The sequence below is a fragment of the Leucoraja erinacea genome, chromosome 15 (genome assembly GCF_028641065.1).
Source record: "Leucoraja erinacea ecotype New England chromosome 15, Leri_hhj_1, whole genome shotgun sequence".
NCBI lineage: Eukaryota > Metazoa > Chordata > Chondrichthyes > Rajiformes > Rajidae > Leucoraja > Leucoraja erinaceus.
In genome coordinates, this window is record NC_073391.1 from 19,723,781 (window position 1) to 19,740,004 (window position 16,224).

General features: G+C 39.2%; 1 protein-coding gene across 2 annotated transcripts in view; it reads left to right on the forward strand.

The window, feature by feature from the left end:
• plpp4 (phospholipid phosphatase 4) overlaps nt 1-16,224 on the forward strand; it is a 265,024-nt gene that overhangs the window by 126,735 nt on the left and 122,065 nt on the right. For both annotated transcript variants that reach the window (XM_055646828.1, XM_055646827.1), the window contains exons 3-4: nt 8,990-9,080; nt 9,204-9,267. In XM_055646828.1, coding sequence (XP_055502803.1) covers nt 8,990-9,080; nt 9,204-9,267 — 155 coding nt within the window. The remainder of the gene's footprint in view (nt 1-8,989; nt 9,081-9,203; nt 9,268-16,224) is intronic.

Here is a 16,224-nt window from a genome sequence, read left to right on the forward strand (position 1 = left end):
ACGATTAATTGATTTTTAATAAGTTTGCAAATGTTACCGATACACATTCGAACCCAGTACGACCAAATTTTAAAATGTGATTATATGTTCAGTATTTTAAAGGACAGTTATTTTGACCTTCACTATCAAACCAAAACAGATATAGTTCACTTGCAGAAAGCTATTTTATCCCTTTTGAAAGTTTAATGCTGGCCAAGTTGATCGCAGCTGACTCTGCAAAGCTGCCCTGTTACAGTGAGAGAGATTATATATTCTATTTCTTTTTTCTTTTTCTTTTTTTTATTTTATTAGAAGTATGTACAGTCATATGGCACCAAAGTGCCTAATATATATTTTCATAATACATTTTATGTACAACTTCTTTTTTTTTTGTTACATTGAAAAAAGATTAGAATAAGAAAAAGAAGTTAGATAGTAAAGAATAGAAAGATGTGAAATATACAGTGTGTGAAGAAAGAAAACGAGTAAATGAAGAAAGTTGAGAGAGAAAATAGAGAAAAGAAAATAAAATAAAAAAGAGAAGGAGATCATTATTTATAATCTTGACCAACCCTCGTCCAGTCCTGAAACAGTTCTTTTACAATTGTGTTGCACCATATGATTCCAAAAAAACGACGAATGGAGACCAACTCGTTATGAATTGGTCTGATTTATCCATTAGGAGGAATCGCATTTCCTCAAGATGAGCTGTGTCCAACATACTTGCAATCCACATTTTAAGCGTTGGTATTGATGTACTCTTCCAAAATTTAACTATTAATTTTTTTGCTATTATTAAACCATAGTTAAGGAATAGATTTTGAGATGTGTTCAATTTATTCCCATCTTCCATTACGCCAAATATAATCATTTCAGTATTAGGTTCCATTCTTGTCTTGAATAATTTTGTAAATATTTCAAAAATATCATTCCAAAATCTATAAAGTTTTATGCAGGAAACTAAGGAGTGTGTTATAGTTGCCTTTTGGCAACTATAACACACTAGACTAGACATTTATCACAAGTGGTGGATATATTTGGATAAAATTTGTTCAATCTTGTTTTTGAATAATATAATCTATGTACAATTTTAAATTGAATTAGATTATGTCTTACATTAATTGAACATTTGTGAATATATATCAAGTATTTTTCCCATTTAACCTTCGTAATTTTTATCATTAGTTCCCGTTCCCACTCTTCTCTAAGTACCTCTGTCGATGGTAGGTCTATATTTAGAATACTATTATATAAATATGATATTAATTTTTGTGAGTCAGCTTCAATATTCATTGCTTCTTCCAATAAGTCAGGAGTTACTTTTTGATATCCTTGTATATATTTTTTCATGAAATCGCAAATCTGAAGATATTTAAAATATTGGTTGTTTTTCAATTTAAATTTTAATTGTAATTGTTGGAATGATAGTAGGTTTCCCATTTCGTACATATCCACGATCCTTCTAATTCCGAGACTTTCCCATTGGTTATATGTCTTATCAATAAGAGATGGTTTAAATAAAGGGTTATTCGCAATTGGCATTAACAGTGATAGATTTCTTAATTTTAAAGATAATTTTATTTGTTTCCAAATTCTTATTGTACCATATATAATTGGGTTCTTCTTATATATTGTGTTATTCAGTTTTTTTGGGGAGAAGAGGATCGTTCCTATATTACAAGGATGGCAATCCTCCTTCTCCATTTTTATCCATTCTGTCTGTTGCGTAGAACTATCCAACCAATAAATCATATTCTTAATATGCACTGCCCAGTAATAATACATAAAATTCGGAAGTGAAAGTCCCCTGACCTCTTTTGGTTTACATAAGTGTTTTTTTTGTGATTCTATGTGATCTATAGTCCCAAATATAATTAGTAATATTAGAGTCTAATTTAAAAATATATATATTTTGGTATATATACCGGTATAGACTGAAATAGGTATAGTAATTGTGGTAGGAAGATCATTTTTGTGTTTATCTGTCGTGGAATCTTTGGCATTATCCAACTCTAACTGTCTGATTTCTTGTTCTAACAACAATTGTTCTGTCTTATTCTTTTTAATTTGAAAACTTTGATATGAAATTATAATTCCTCTCATAAAAAAAGTTTCCCATAATAAAGAAGGCAAAGTACCTGGTATATCATTTGTATCTAAAAAAAGTTTCATTTGTTGTTTTAAATATTGATAGCCTTGCACGTCATTTAAAATATGTGTATTAAACCTCCAAAAAATTTTTTTACCCGGCATTCCCTCAAATTTTACTGAAAATGTCAACGAAGAGTGATCTGAGATACTACTAATGTGGTATGTTGGGTTGTTTGTATGGCATTAATTTCATATCCACTAAAAAATAATCAATTCTTGAATAAGTTTTATGTACCGAAGAGTAAAACGAATATTCCCTTCCAACTGGATTAGCAGATCTCCATACATCTATTATATTAGTATTTTTTATATATGTATTTAGAAGTTCGCTAGTCTTAGATTTTAAATTACTCTTCTTTTGTTTTGCTGATTTATCTAGATATGAATCTAAAACACAGTTAAAGTCCCCCCCTATTATCACATTTTGGTAATTAAACTCTGATATTATGTCAATAATTTTATCAAAAAATTGGGGGTTATCAAAATTCGGAGCATAAATATTTATCAAAGTTAGTGGGGTTGCATAAATGTCACCCGAAACTATAATATACCTTCCCTCTTTATCTGATATAGTATTCTTTAATTTAAAAGGTATACCTTTTCTAATAAGAATAGCTGTACCCCTATATTTAGAAATGAGTAGTATGTTTGGCCTATCCAATTCGCCTTTAATCTCATTTGTGTTTGTTGTTTCATGTGTGTCTCCTGTAAAAACATTATGTCGCTTTTCAACGATTTTAGTTGGGCAAACATTTTACCCCTCTTAATTGGTTCGTTGGCACCCCTTATATTCCAACTACAAAATGTAATTCCTCCATTCTTTATTTGTCTATTGTCTTGCATTGTAAATCAAGGTAATATTCCTGAATCATATGGTGCAACCAAGTACCTCAGAATTTTAGGAGTTGGGTGGTCATCCCGGTTTATTAGATTTATATTGCATCTCCTTCTTGTAAAGTGCTTTAGAAAAAGAAAGAAAGAATGTGATATACAATTACTTTCAAAAAAATTAAACAGATAAAAATCTTGATTGCGCTTTAAAAAAATAAGGTGCTATTAAGGTATCTAAGGCAAGATACCTTAAGGACGAATAGCCATCAATGATGGCAAAAAATGTATAGACCTCCGTGATGTTGTTATACATTGAGCTCCTCCCCCTTGGTGAATCCTCATAAAAAGTTACATACCGTTTCATATTTTGTCTTTTCTTATATGAGTTTATCAAACCAGCGCCAGTGACAGCCGAGAGAAAAAATAAAAAAATAAATTATCAGGAAGAGACATAAGGAGTAAAAAAACAAAACAAATATAGAACACAACATATACACGATTATATAAGTATATATGTCCTTCCAATTTATCCAATCTTAATTTAATCTAAACTTTCCCATATATATCCATCCAGGATTCTTACATAATATCCCATTCTATAACTACCATACATCATACAAGCCGGTACCAAAGGGTTAACTACCGTACAAGCAGGTGCCAAGGGGTTAAACTTTGAGCTTTTCATCCAAGGTTGAATATAACCAAGCTCTCTGAATAACACATTCCAACGAGATAAGCTTTATAATTGTCTGGGTAGCTCGGCCATTTTAATCAGTTCAAAACTCTCTAAAAAGTTCAATCTTCTTCCTTGTCGGCAGCTTGCCCCGATGTTTTCTTAACGATATCCTCTGCATACTTTAAAGCTTTTCCGGGATCTGCAAATGAGCGTTCAAATAAGATACCTTCATTTTTCCGGGAAAGTAAATTCCATATCTTACTTCCGGGACATCCCTCAAAGTGTGTCTTGCCGGTGTAAACAATCTCATTTTCTGGACTACCTCAGGAGAGTAATCGCGAAATATTCGCACATTATCCCCACGGTATGTCAGCTTCTTCCCATGAGTGATCTTTTTCAATATAAATTCCACTGAAAAGATGTCACGGAATTTCACAATTATCTGTCTTGAATAATTTGTTCCCTCTTGCAACACGCCCAACTCGGTGAGCGACGTCATATTCTATTTCATACATGTTTGAAATGGTTAGGGATTAAATAAGAATGCCTTCCCTTGGTTAATCTCAAAATGAGCTCCTGGTCTACTTACTGATACTCAGCTTCGATTTGCCCAGAACCATTCAGCTCCAGACTTCACAGCAGCCTGAATGTGAACTGGGACTTAAACCTGAATTAAAGATGTGAGGTGAGAGTGACAGGCCTTGATATCAAGACAGTATTGGAGAGAATGTGGCATCAAGGAGCCCTGGTAAAGTTGACATCAATGATCTGGAATGATACGAGGCCGAAAGGAAGATGGGAAAAGCTGTTGGAAGCCCTCTGTCAGCCCCAGAACCACAGCGCAGAGGAACCATAATCACTTTCAAGTGTTTCATTGCTGATCCCTCCCCTCCCTCACTCTGCCTTTGTAATGTTAACGTAGAGATGTACAGCGATGATTACACGAGGTTCAATACCATGTGCAACAATGGAGCAGTCCCGGCCTGGCCAGGCCAGTGGCCTGACATTAACTAAAATGTGGCAAACACTAATCAACCCACACAAATGGCACAGCGGTAGTGTTGCTGCCTTGCAGCGCCAGAGACCCCGGTTTGATCCTGACTACGGGTGTTGTCTGTACAGAGTTTGTACATTCTCCCTGTACAAGCAGGGATCAAACCAGGGATCTCCAGTGCTGTAAGGCAGCAACTCTCCCGCTGCGCCACCGTGCCGACCATTGCGATTTGTTTATCAGTGATTTTCACATATGGAGTCATTTAAAATATAGTGATGGGGTTTCAAGAACACCTTGCGACCTGGATGACCAAGAATAGTTTGAGTACATGGTCACTGAATGTTCCACTGCTCTGCTTAACCATTAAAAAGAATTGTTATATTTTGATCAGATAAACTGAGCCATTTCTTTTTTTTTTAATTGAAAAAAGAGACAAAGTGATGGAGTGAACTCCGCAGTCAGGCAGCATCTCTGGAGAACATAGAGAGGGTGGCGATCCTTATTCAAACTAATAGTGGGAGGGAGGGGGAGGCTAATGAAAGCTTGAAGGGACAAGGGGCAGGACAAACCCTGGGATGTAATAGGATGCTGCACCGGGAGCGCTGGATGCTGGAGCCAAGGTTAGGGGAGGTGCATGTGAACATTTGTTTCACCTGGAAGGACTGTTGGAGTCCCTGGGTGGAGGTGAGGGAGGAGTAAAGGGACTGGTTTGACATCTCCTGTGGTTGCAGGGAACAGTATGTGTGGAGGGAGGGGCTGGTTGGGTGGGAAGGGATGAGTGAACCAAGGGGTTGCAGAGCGAGCAGTCTCTGCGGAAGGCGGAAAGGGGTGGGATTCTGATGATGTCACTGGTGGTGTGAGCATGTTGGAGGTAATGAAAATGTCGGAGAATGAAGTGTTGGATGCGAAGACTGGGGAGGTGTTTGAAATGTGAGTACCAGGGGAACACTATCCTTGTTCCATCTGATGGGGGGGGGTGGTGGAGTGGGAGCAAGAACATAACTACAGGACACAAAGAATGTGTAGTTATGGAATCCGTCTATGACTGCAGTGGAGAAACCATGTTTACTAAAGAATGAGGACATCTCGGGTGCTCTAGAATTAAAAGCCTCATTTTGAGAGCAGAAGTGGAGTGACAGAGACTGCAGTTCCTTGTTTCAACGATCCAGATTTTTTTTTTTAAGTTGGGCATCCAATCTTTCCCATTCATGGAGTCAGGATTTGAGAGAGAGAGACAGACACACAGACACACCTTCCTTTCCAATTATAGAGCGTCTGCAGGTAACAAATGAGTCTTTACAGACGTCCTTAAGTAAATTTAATTCACAAGTCACAAAGATTCCTTAATATAATAACCATCATCTCCAATCTTGCTGGGATGGTAACAAAGCAGATAAGACTGTTATGAAAGAACAATTATGGAAAGTGAAGGGAGATTTAAAAAAAAATGAATATGTTGATGTATAAATTCTATTACATAAATTATTGTATATAAAATCACGAATGGAATAGATCCGGTCGTTGCACAGAGTACCTTGTCCAGAGTAGGCAAATCGAGGACAAGAACATCTAGGTTTAAAGTGAAGGGGAAAAGATTAAATAGGAAGCTAGAGCTAGATAGGGCTCTTAAAGATAGCGAAGTTAGGGGATATGGGGAGAAGGCAGGAATGGGGTACTGATTGGGGATGATGAGCCATGATCACATTGAATGGCGGTGTTGGCTTGAAGGGCTGAATGGCCTACTCCTATTGTCTATTGTCTATTGAATCTGAGTGATAACTTTTTCACATTAAGGGTGGTAGGTGTATGGAACAAGCTGCCATAGGAGGTAGTTGAGGCAGGGACTATCACAACATTTAAGAAACAGTTAGACAGGTACATGGATAGGACAGGTTTGGAGGGATGCGGGCCAAAGGTGGGCAGGTGGGACTAGTGTAGCTGGGATATGTTGGCTTGTTTGTCTGGATTCATAACCTGGAGCCAACTTGTATGGTGATAATATTAGTGTAAACATGGCAAATAATGAGAGCAAGGATGTTATTCCTTTTTTTTGGGGGGGGGGGGGGGGGCACGCACATTGAACACATGTATTCTGATATAAATAAACGTTCCTTACATGCCAGATAATTACTGACAGGTCTGTGTCTGCTGCTGCTCCCTACCTTTCACTATTATCCACAAGGCTGACTTGTAGCGAAACATTTGGAGATTAGGTCTGGGAAATTATGATTAAGGCCAAGCAAGATATTGAGTAATAGATTTTACAAATACTCCACCTTTATATTCACAGCCCGGGGACAACTTGTCATGTAAAAGGAATTTGCTGACATATTATTTTTGTAGGATTTTTGAGGAAATATTGTACTTGCTGCAATCCATGTTTGAAATGTGGTAATGAACTCTGAGTGGCAAGGACTGACATTTCCGGCTCTGGCGTTGCCTCTGAGATAGAACTATTCCTTGACTCAGCTTTTCTGCCTGACCTCAGTTGCATGTGGAAGATGGGAAAAGCTCAAAAAACTGCCTCTATAAAAGCTGTGGTCTTTAGAAAATGACATGATTGATTCGCTTGTCTTCAATGCGTGAAATATGTTATTTTTAAATCAACTCATAATATCTGACATTTTTAATTTGATCATGTCACCATTCCCATAATAACATGTAATTTACAGGCTCAACTCATTATCTTTAACTATATTGACATTAAAATCATTTACTGTATATAGCAATCAGTGATTTGAAATTCTACCACAGTGCATAACTTCTTCATTCAATGCACAACAGTTTGGGTATTTTAAATCTTAAACATATTACAACCATTCACTGTATGGTCAGTTAATCAACCTCCTCCTTTCCAATTGCTCCCACACGGCACATTTCCTGACTCCATAAATAATGGAGTCTTTCCCTCCATAAATAATAATGATTGATTACCAGGTATTTAGAACTGCCCAATGGGAAAGAGGTGACTATCTTGTTAACATTGGGGATCAGAAAAAAATAATAAATTTGTGACAATAGACTCGCATTTCATGCAACATGTTTACCGTCTGATATACTGGATCTTGGAAAAATTAGTTTGAAACAGCTAGTCCCCAATTTGCATCTCAATCACATCACGTAATGTCACTGTCACTGCTGCTTACCCAGTGCTTGGTACTAATGCAGGGTGACACAGTGGGGCAGTAGTAGAGTTGCTGCCTTACAGCGCCAGAGACCCAGGTTCAATCCTGACTACGGGTGCTGTCGGTATAGAGTTTGGATGTTCTCTCTGTGCCTCCATGGGTTTTCGCCGGTTGCTCCGTTTCCTCCCATATTCCCAAGACGTAAAGTTTTGCAGGTTAATTGGCATCTGTAAATTGTCCCTTGTGTAGGATGTAACTAGTGTACGGGTGACCGTTGATTGGTGTGGCCTCATTGGGCCGAAGGGCCTGTTTCTATGCTGTATCTCTAAACTAAACTAAACACTGGACTGCTTTTTCGCTGTCTGACTTTTTAGACATTCAATCATCCTACTACAGAGAGCAGCAAACATGACACAATCCATAGGAGACCAGATACAATGTAGATCAATATGAAACTCATTCATCTTAAGGCAGATCTTGTTGTACTCTTGGTACAATAAATGTGCACTTTCTTTCGCACATATGTCTGTAATTAGTAATGGGATTACAGGCTCATTGTATCTCTCAGGTTTCATTGTTTTTATGTCCATTGGTACTGGCATTAATCTTTCATATTGAATTTTGTGCTCCTCAGTGCTGGTAGTACATTTCAAATGCACACAACATATTGTTCACATCGATGCTGGTTTAACCTGATGATAGACACAAAGAGCTGGAGTAAATCAGCGGGACAGGCAGCATCTCTGGAGAGAAGGAATGGGTGACGTTTCGGGTCAAGACCCTTCTTCAGATTTGTGTCTATCTTCGGTTTAAACCAGCATCTGCAGTTCCTTCTTACACATATTGTTCACATCAGTAGAATAAAATGCTAATCCAGTGGTTCCTAGTGATTTATATTTAATTAACTCTGAGTAAGGACAAACCATGGTAATTGATGTACCAACATCAACAACCTTTCCTTGAAGGGAACATTTATGCCAACTATAAAATCAGTCAACATTAGCAGAAAAGGTGATTACGTAAAATGTCACTATGTGCACCATGTCAAGGATTAAAAAAAATCATGCATCTACCATACATCTATCTAATTAAATACGGATTTAGATTATGTTAGCAACTGCACTTCACATTGCTGAACAAATGAGGTACTTTATGAGTTTGCTGTATTGAGTATTAACCTTGCATCTGTAATCGTGGTTGTGCTTCTACCTCTTATGTTTATTGTCCCCACAGGCCATTTCATTCCTCACACCTCTGGCGGTGATCTTTGTGGTCAAAATAATTCGAAGGACAGATAAAACGGAGATTAAAGAAGCCTGTTTAGGTAGCGTATTCACATTCTGTATGTGGTCAAATTATGTTTTAAATTCTCATATTGTTCAGTACAGTGTTCTGTGTGCTATCAATTTGAATCCATCTGATACTACCTGTATTCTTTTACATTTAGCTGTCTCTCTGGCGCTTGCTCTGAACGGAATCTTTACCAATACGATTAAGCTAATAGTGGGAAGGTAAGCTGTCATTATTTAGCACGTCATGTTAATGTCAATACTGTGAATTCTATCAAACTAGTTAGCATTGGGTTTGGGAAAATCAATGGCACAGCCTGCCATGCAGAAACGGAACCAGATTATATTTGGCAGTGAGTAAAACATGTAACAACACTTTCCCTTGTCCATGTTCAGGCCAAGTGTACATTGGGTGTCAAACAAAATGAACAAACTAACGAGCACAAAGCAGTAATGTTTAAAAAAACTAAGGACAAAGAGATGGTGAAATTGCAGTCAGGCTGCTATAATTCAATTTTATTTAATCCCTGCATTGAATGGAGACTGAAGGAGATTGAGGTTTCTAATTAACGGGTTCCTCTGTCCTGATTCCTCAACAGAGGTGTCATGTCACTACATGTAGCCTAGAAACTGACAGCACCATTTTGCTTTGGGAGGAATTGACAGACGGGGAGCAGCAGTTTCTCACCAGCCACTGCCCGGTGTGTCTTTGAGGGTTGTGTTTCCGGCTGCAGATCACGCCCAATGTACTGCATCTGTAAACAACGTTTTGCTGGCAATCACAGCTTCTGTGCACCACATTTGCAATGAGCTTCACCAAACCATTTCAAATTGATGGTAGAAACCAGTCACATTCTTGCATCTCCAAAAGGAAGACTTCACAGTAATAACCAGTTTAATTAGAATCATAGACATACAGCATGGAAATACTGACCACATTGACATACTTGAATAATCCTCCGTGCCTGCATTTGGCCCATTGTCAATTTTTTCCTATCCACGTATTTGTCCATATGTATTTTAAAAGTCATAATTATACCTTTTTCTAGCTTCCTCTGGCAGCTCATTCTTATCACAGATGACCCTTCTGAGTGGAAACATTGTGCCCCCGTGGTCCCTCTTATATTCTTCCCTCTCACCTAATCCTTTGCCATGGAGTTTCAGAATCCTCTACTCTGGGTGAAAGTCTGTAAGTGTTTACTTTATCCATGCACCTCATGATTTGTACACCTCAATAAAGTCACCCCTCAGCCTCCTGCGCTCCAAAGAAAAGTTCCTGCCTGACCAACCTCTCCCTGTAACTCAAACCCAGCTAACATCCTGGCGAATATCTTCCACACCCTTCCCAAGGTAATGGGCTAGATCCCTGTCCCAACCATTTGATGCTCATTCAGTTCAGTTTTACCAGGTCTCCTTTATGCCACACTGGCTCAATTGCTGTCTTGATGTCTCGGCCCACCTTCCACCTGTGTGGTGATAATTTAATCATTGTTACACACAAGAGACATTTTTATCATCTTGATAAGTAGAAGAGCTACAGGAGCATTGAGTAATGAGTAATATTCCTTTCCGTGACATCGAATGCAAGTCACACACCCACCCATTTTGTTTTGGTGTTCGTTGCTACATTATCTGTGCGTAGCAGGTAAAAGTTCCACCAAACACTTTTCAGACCTTTAAGCTTTCATTATCTTTGCTCACCAAGGTGTTGAGGCCAATAATATTTCTCTTCTGGAATAAGGGAAAAGTAAACATCTGAATTCTTTAATAATTCAATTCACCTCATTAACACACCAGAATATATTTTTAAATGTGTGAATGAGGTGGGAAGATTGATGAGAACTTAATTAGTTTTTTTTTAGAGATTTATTTCTAATCAGAAGTAATATTGCAGTCAAAGAAAATGAATTAGCATATACTGAACTTAAGCCTAGAACAAATGAACTGGAATCTTGTAAGTGGAGACTCTGCAGAAGTCCTATTGAAATCCGTAGCATGTAGTCTTATTTTTGGCTGGGACCCATACACTAAAAACAACTGCAGGAACATGGCTGTAATAGACACTACTGCCAAATATTTGGCACCGGAAAATGGGTATCCCTCAAAAATTTCCCATGGTGAACAGTTACATCTGAAAACACATTGGAATGGGAGTCAGAAGGCAGGATGTTTAGCTAAGCCGCTGTGGCATTATTCTGCAATACGGAGTATGAGATTAATAGTCTCGGGAGAACGCCATCCACCCAGCTTTAAACCCTAAGTTTGCAGAGCTGTGCAGACCTGAAGGGCTTAAACCACCAATATTACTACTTGGGAGCAACCTGTCAAAACAGGTAAAAGAGCTCAATAAGGAGGCCAATACCCTGGGGCTCATAAAGGCGGCAACAGGCAGGATCTCCTACACACGACAACAGCACCTCCACGCACCCACCAGCAGGAAGACACACAGAAGCTGGTGAAAGCTCAAAGGCTGGGCTACAGGACAGAGATCTTTTAGTCCTGGCCCAGACCGGCCTTCGTGGAAGACGTGCAACCCCAAATCCCAAATCCAAAAACCGACGCCACAACCTCTACTGTGACTGCAAGGAAGAAAACAAACTTTCCACTGGTCACCATGGAGGTAGGGGGGTCTGGTCTCTTCCAAAAAACAGGAGGTGTAAATAACACAAATTGGTGTGTAGATTACATTTTCTTGGGAGGCATGGAGTGTAATAACTACTAACACTTATTTTCTACCTAGTGTTCAGGGATATACAATTGAATTTGTGCACAAATTTTCCCGGTTCAGCATGTACCGAACTGAACGTTCGTGCCTTCACGATAAGAAAAACTGGAAGCGCATGCTGAACTGGAGAGACTAGATGCTAGGGAATCATGGGGAAATCCCAACACGACTCTTTGGAATTCGTGCCAATATCTTTACAAAAAACAAAAAGATGTGGTTACCAATCATTCAGGTCTGACAAACCTGAATACATTGTGCAGTAAATTAATTCGAAATTGGAAACCTTTGTTACTGCCAAACAATTGATTCCATAGGCTACTTTATGGATTGCATCCATTAAAAGATGCTTACTATACGCTCACAGAGAGTGGTGAATCTCTGGAACTCTCTGCCACAGAGGGTAGTTGAGGCCAGTTCATTGGCTATATTTAAGAGGGAGTTAGATGTGGCCCTTGTGGCCAAGGGGATCAGAGGGTATGGAGAGAAGGCAGGTACGGGATACTGAGTTGGATGATCAGCCATGATCATATTAAATGGCGGTGCAGGCTCGAAGGGCCGAATGGCCTACTCCTGCACCTAATTTCTATGTTTCTATGTTTTTATACGGTGGCTATGCGGAAGATTATAGACGTTATTAATTCTAAGCTAACACCTTCCACCACTAAGGACTACTTGGGGTTCATCTTTGACTTAGTCTACATGTGGGTAACTTATCAAAGGATGGTGCAGACTTAACTGAGGCCAACAACCTCATTGACATCAGTAAACCATTTATTCGACTGGTAGCAAGGGTAATTGGCAATACTGTGGCATTTCCAGCCACACTGTTTGACCTTTGTATTACCAATAATTACAAAGGTATAAGCACTTAAAATCAATGCTGGTCATGTGTAGAGACCAATGAGGCTACCAATCTAAGCAATCACGGAATTACAATGATAGGGGAAATATTGGGCATCGTTCAAACCCTATCATTGTCAGCAACCATTGAGTGGTGCTACAAACTGATGCCAGTGTTCATGGTCGGCGTGTTACTAACCCCATCTCTAGTTGTGGATATAGATAGGATGCACAAGAAGCATCATTGCTTCAGATTCATGTCATAAACTACTTGGAAATGTTGGGTGCGTTCTATGGACTAAAATCATACTGTTCAGAAATGCATCACCTGCATGTTAGACTACAGATTGATAACACCACCATGGTGACATATACTAACTACATGGGTGGAATCAAATCGGTATCATGTGATAATCCGGCTAACACAATTTGGCAATGGTGTATTCAGAAAAACATTTGAATATCAGCTAGTTACCTACCAGGTAACCTCAAATTTAGTGGCAGACACCAGGTCACGCAAATTCATGACAAACATCGAATGGATGTTGGACCGCAAAGTGTTTGCTGATATTGTAGCATGATATGAAACACCAGAGATTGATCTATTGCATCTCGGCTTAATCACCAGTTGCCTATCTGTGTTTCTTGGGAATCAGACTGGGGCATCAGTGATGGATGCCTTCTCGCTACATCTCCGGACCTGGGACTAACGAACCGAACAATGAACATATACAGCGGCTCACAGGCAGTCCACGAAGAAACTATATCGGGTCCACATCAGGAAGAGGGAAATATTGTTCTAGGAACACCATCACTACGGTACGACGAACATAACTCTGTTCTGAAATTCCTGGCTAGCCTCCACTATGATGAGGGGCTCAGTTTAGTGCCACAAACTGCGCCAGTAGTGCCTTTTCAGTATTCTGGGGCAAGGATCAGAGCGTCTGGTGACTAAACTCATGAGGGGAATTTTTAATATTATCCCCAAGGACTAGTTTCCCTTATATGGTATATGAGTATAGTCCAACATTACTGAGGAATTGGTCACCAGCTACAGCTCTGTCCCTGCATAGACTTGCACATGACATGGTCATGCTAATGGCATTGGTCTGGGCACACAGAATTCAGTCTTTACATAAATCAAGGCTGGATAGTAACACCTCTTCTACGAGTAAAATAACTTTTTACATCCACGAATGAGTTTAACAGAACAGACCTGGGATCGTCAGGCCTCATATAGAGTTCAGTGCATACCCAATAGATGACTATGCACTATGAGACATTTGTTCTTATACATAGAGAACTCTAAACAGCTCAGAGGCAATGAGATGTGACATTGCAGAATCAAAATTAGATCTGTATCATGATTACCCCATAAGACAGGGGCTATAATAGTTGTTAATAGTTCATCGTGGAATTTCAATGTCAGATTCATGTTTGAATACGTTAACACTATTTCCTCCCTTAGTCAATTAAGGCAGTTGTGAGGCATGAACTCGTTTCCATGGCATGAAATCACAGAGCTTTGAAATCTTCACGTAGTCACTCCACGTGACTACGAAGTAAAATAGTAAGATTAAACGAGAACTTACCAGTTCGAAGTTTGATCGTTATTTTATGAGGAGTAACGTTGAGGGATTACGTGCCCTCCGCTCCCACCCTCGATCATAAAGTTCAACTGGTATCCTTTTTTCTCTAATCTTACTATGTTCAGGTCATTACTGTTATCTGTGATTTCACACCACTGCTTTGAAGAATGACATGCATGCGTCCTGGCGGGTTCTTCACGTAATCCCTCAACGTTACTCCTCATAAAATAACGATCAAACTTCGAACTGGTAAGTTCTCGTTTAATCTTACTATTTTGTGTATTAACCAGCATCTGCGATTATTTGTTTCTGCCTGGTTTGAAAGTGATTCCGACATGCGTAAAATCAATGTTTTATGGAACGTAACCTTTGCGTAAGTCGGGAAGTGTCTGTAGACGTAAATAGCTTTAGGCAGCCAATCAAGACCGCAGAACATGCTAGCCCATGTGCAGTGTCGTAGGAGTATTTAGTCATGGAAACAGCACTTCAGCTCTTCAGAACATGACAGAAAACTAAAATTAATGTTGAATAAAAGCATGCTGACCTTTAATGCCTGAACTTGGTAGTAAGCAACTTGGAGATGATTGGAGTTGAGTTTGAGATTTACTATTGCATTACATCCCACTTGCCCCAAAGTCACTATCCTTGAATGTTAGAGCACTCCCATAAATTTCACAAGGTTATCGGCAGAACTGACCTTCACAGAATGGAACTGCTGTTTGCACTCTCTTGTGCAGTACGCTGGAAGTAACGTGGAAAAACCTCTGCACAGCTTTTGTATCGCACCAAGAAATGTTCAGGTTAATCGTGTAGTTAATACAGTGAATGGGGGAATCTTCTCTAATTCATCAGCCAGAATACAGAATCATTTATACAAATTAGTGTTTTGACTCACTATTATGTTCATTGTGTGATTGGTAAATGGAAATGATGATTAAATATAGCCACAGATAATTAATCATAAGAGGAAATCTCTAAGTAGTTAGTATCATGTTTTGGCAAATTATTTCTGGCAAAGAATCCTAATGTTGAAACTTGATGAGAATTCTGGCTACCAATAACAAAGATCATGAATAATTCTGGGTGGGATGGGGATCACACAATGTATTGATAATGCAGGTTTAGGAATGTATTAAGATATTTCATTCTGCCCACTTATTGAATTATATACCACAAATCTCCATTAATTGATGGATAACAGTGGTGAGTGAAGCAGCCAATGTCCACTGCTTGCACTTTCTGAATCACGTACTGTGGTTGATGATAGAGGTGTTATTCTCATTTCTACGGTACTATTCATTGGTATTTCTGAAGGGAGTGCTAGTAAGAGACCCTGACGTGGGCCTTGCGGATGGTGAAAAGGATCTGAGGCATCAGGAGGTCAGTTATTCGCTGCAGAATAACCAAAAATCTGACCTGCTGTGGTAACCTCAATATTTACGTGGCATATCCACTGGTCAATGACTATCCATGATATCTCTAGGAGGATCATTAGGGATTGTAATGGCACTGAACGGCAAGTGTAGGCGGTTAGATACTCTTTTATTGGAGATTGGCTTAGGATGACATTCCTTTCGTATTGCAATCAAAGGTTAGCCTAAATACACTCTAAAGAAGTGTCTCGACCCGAAACGTCACCCATTCCTTCTCTCCAGAGATGCCGACTGTCCCGCTGAGTTACTCCAGATTTTTGTGTCAATCTTCAGCCTAAATCATAAGGTCTGTTAATCTCATTGTGTCAGGGCCGAGATGAGGAAAACATTTTTCACACAGAGAGTGGTGAATCTCTGGAATTCTCTGCCACAGAAGGTAGTTGAGGCCAGTTCATTGGCTATATTTAAGAGGGAGTTAGATGTAGCCCTTGTGGCTAAAGGGATCAGGCGGTATGGAGAGACAGGCAGGTACAGGATACTGAGTTGGATGATCAGCCATGATCATATTGAATGGCGGTGCAGGCTCGAAGGGCCGAATGGCCTACTCCTGCACCTATTTTCTATGTTTCTATTATTATCCTGCATCCTCTGC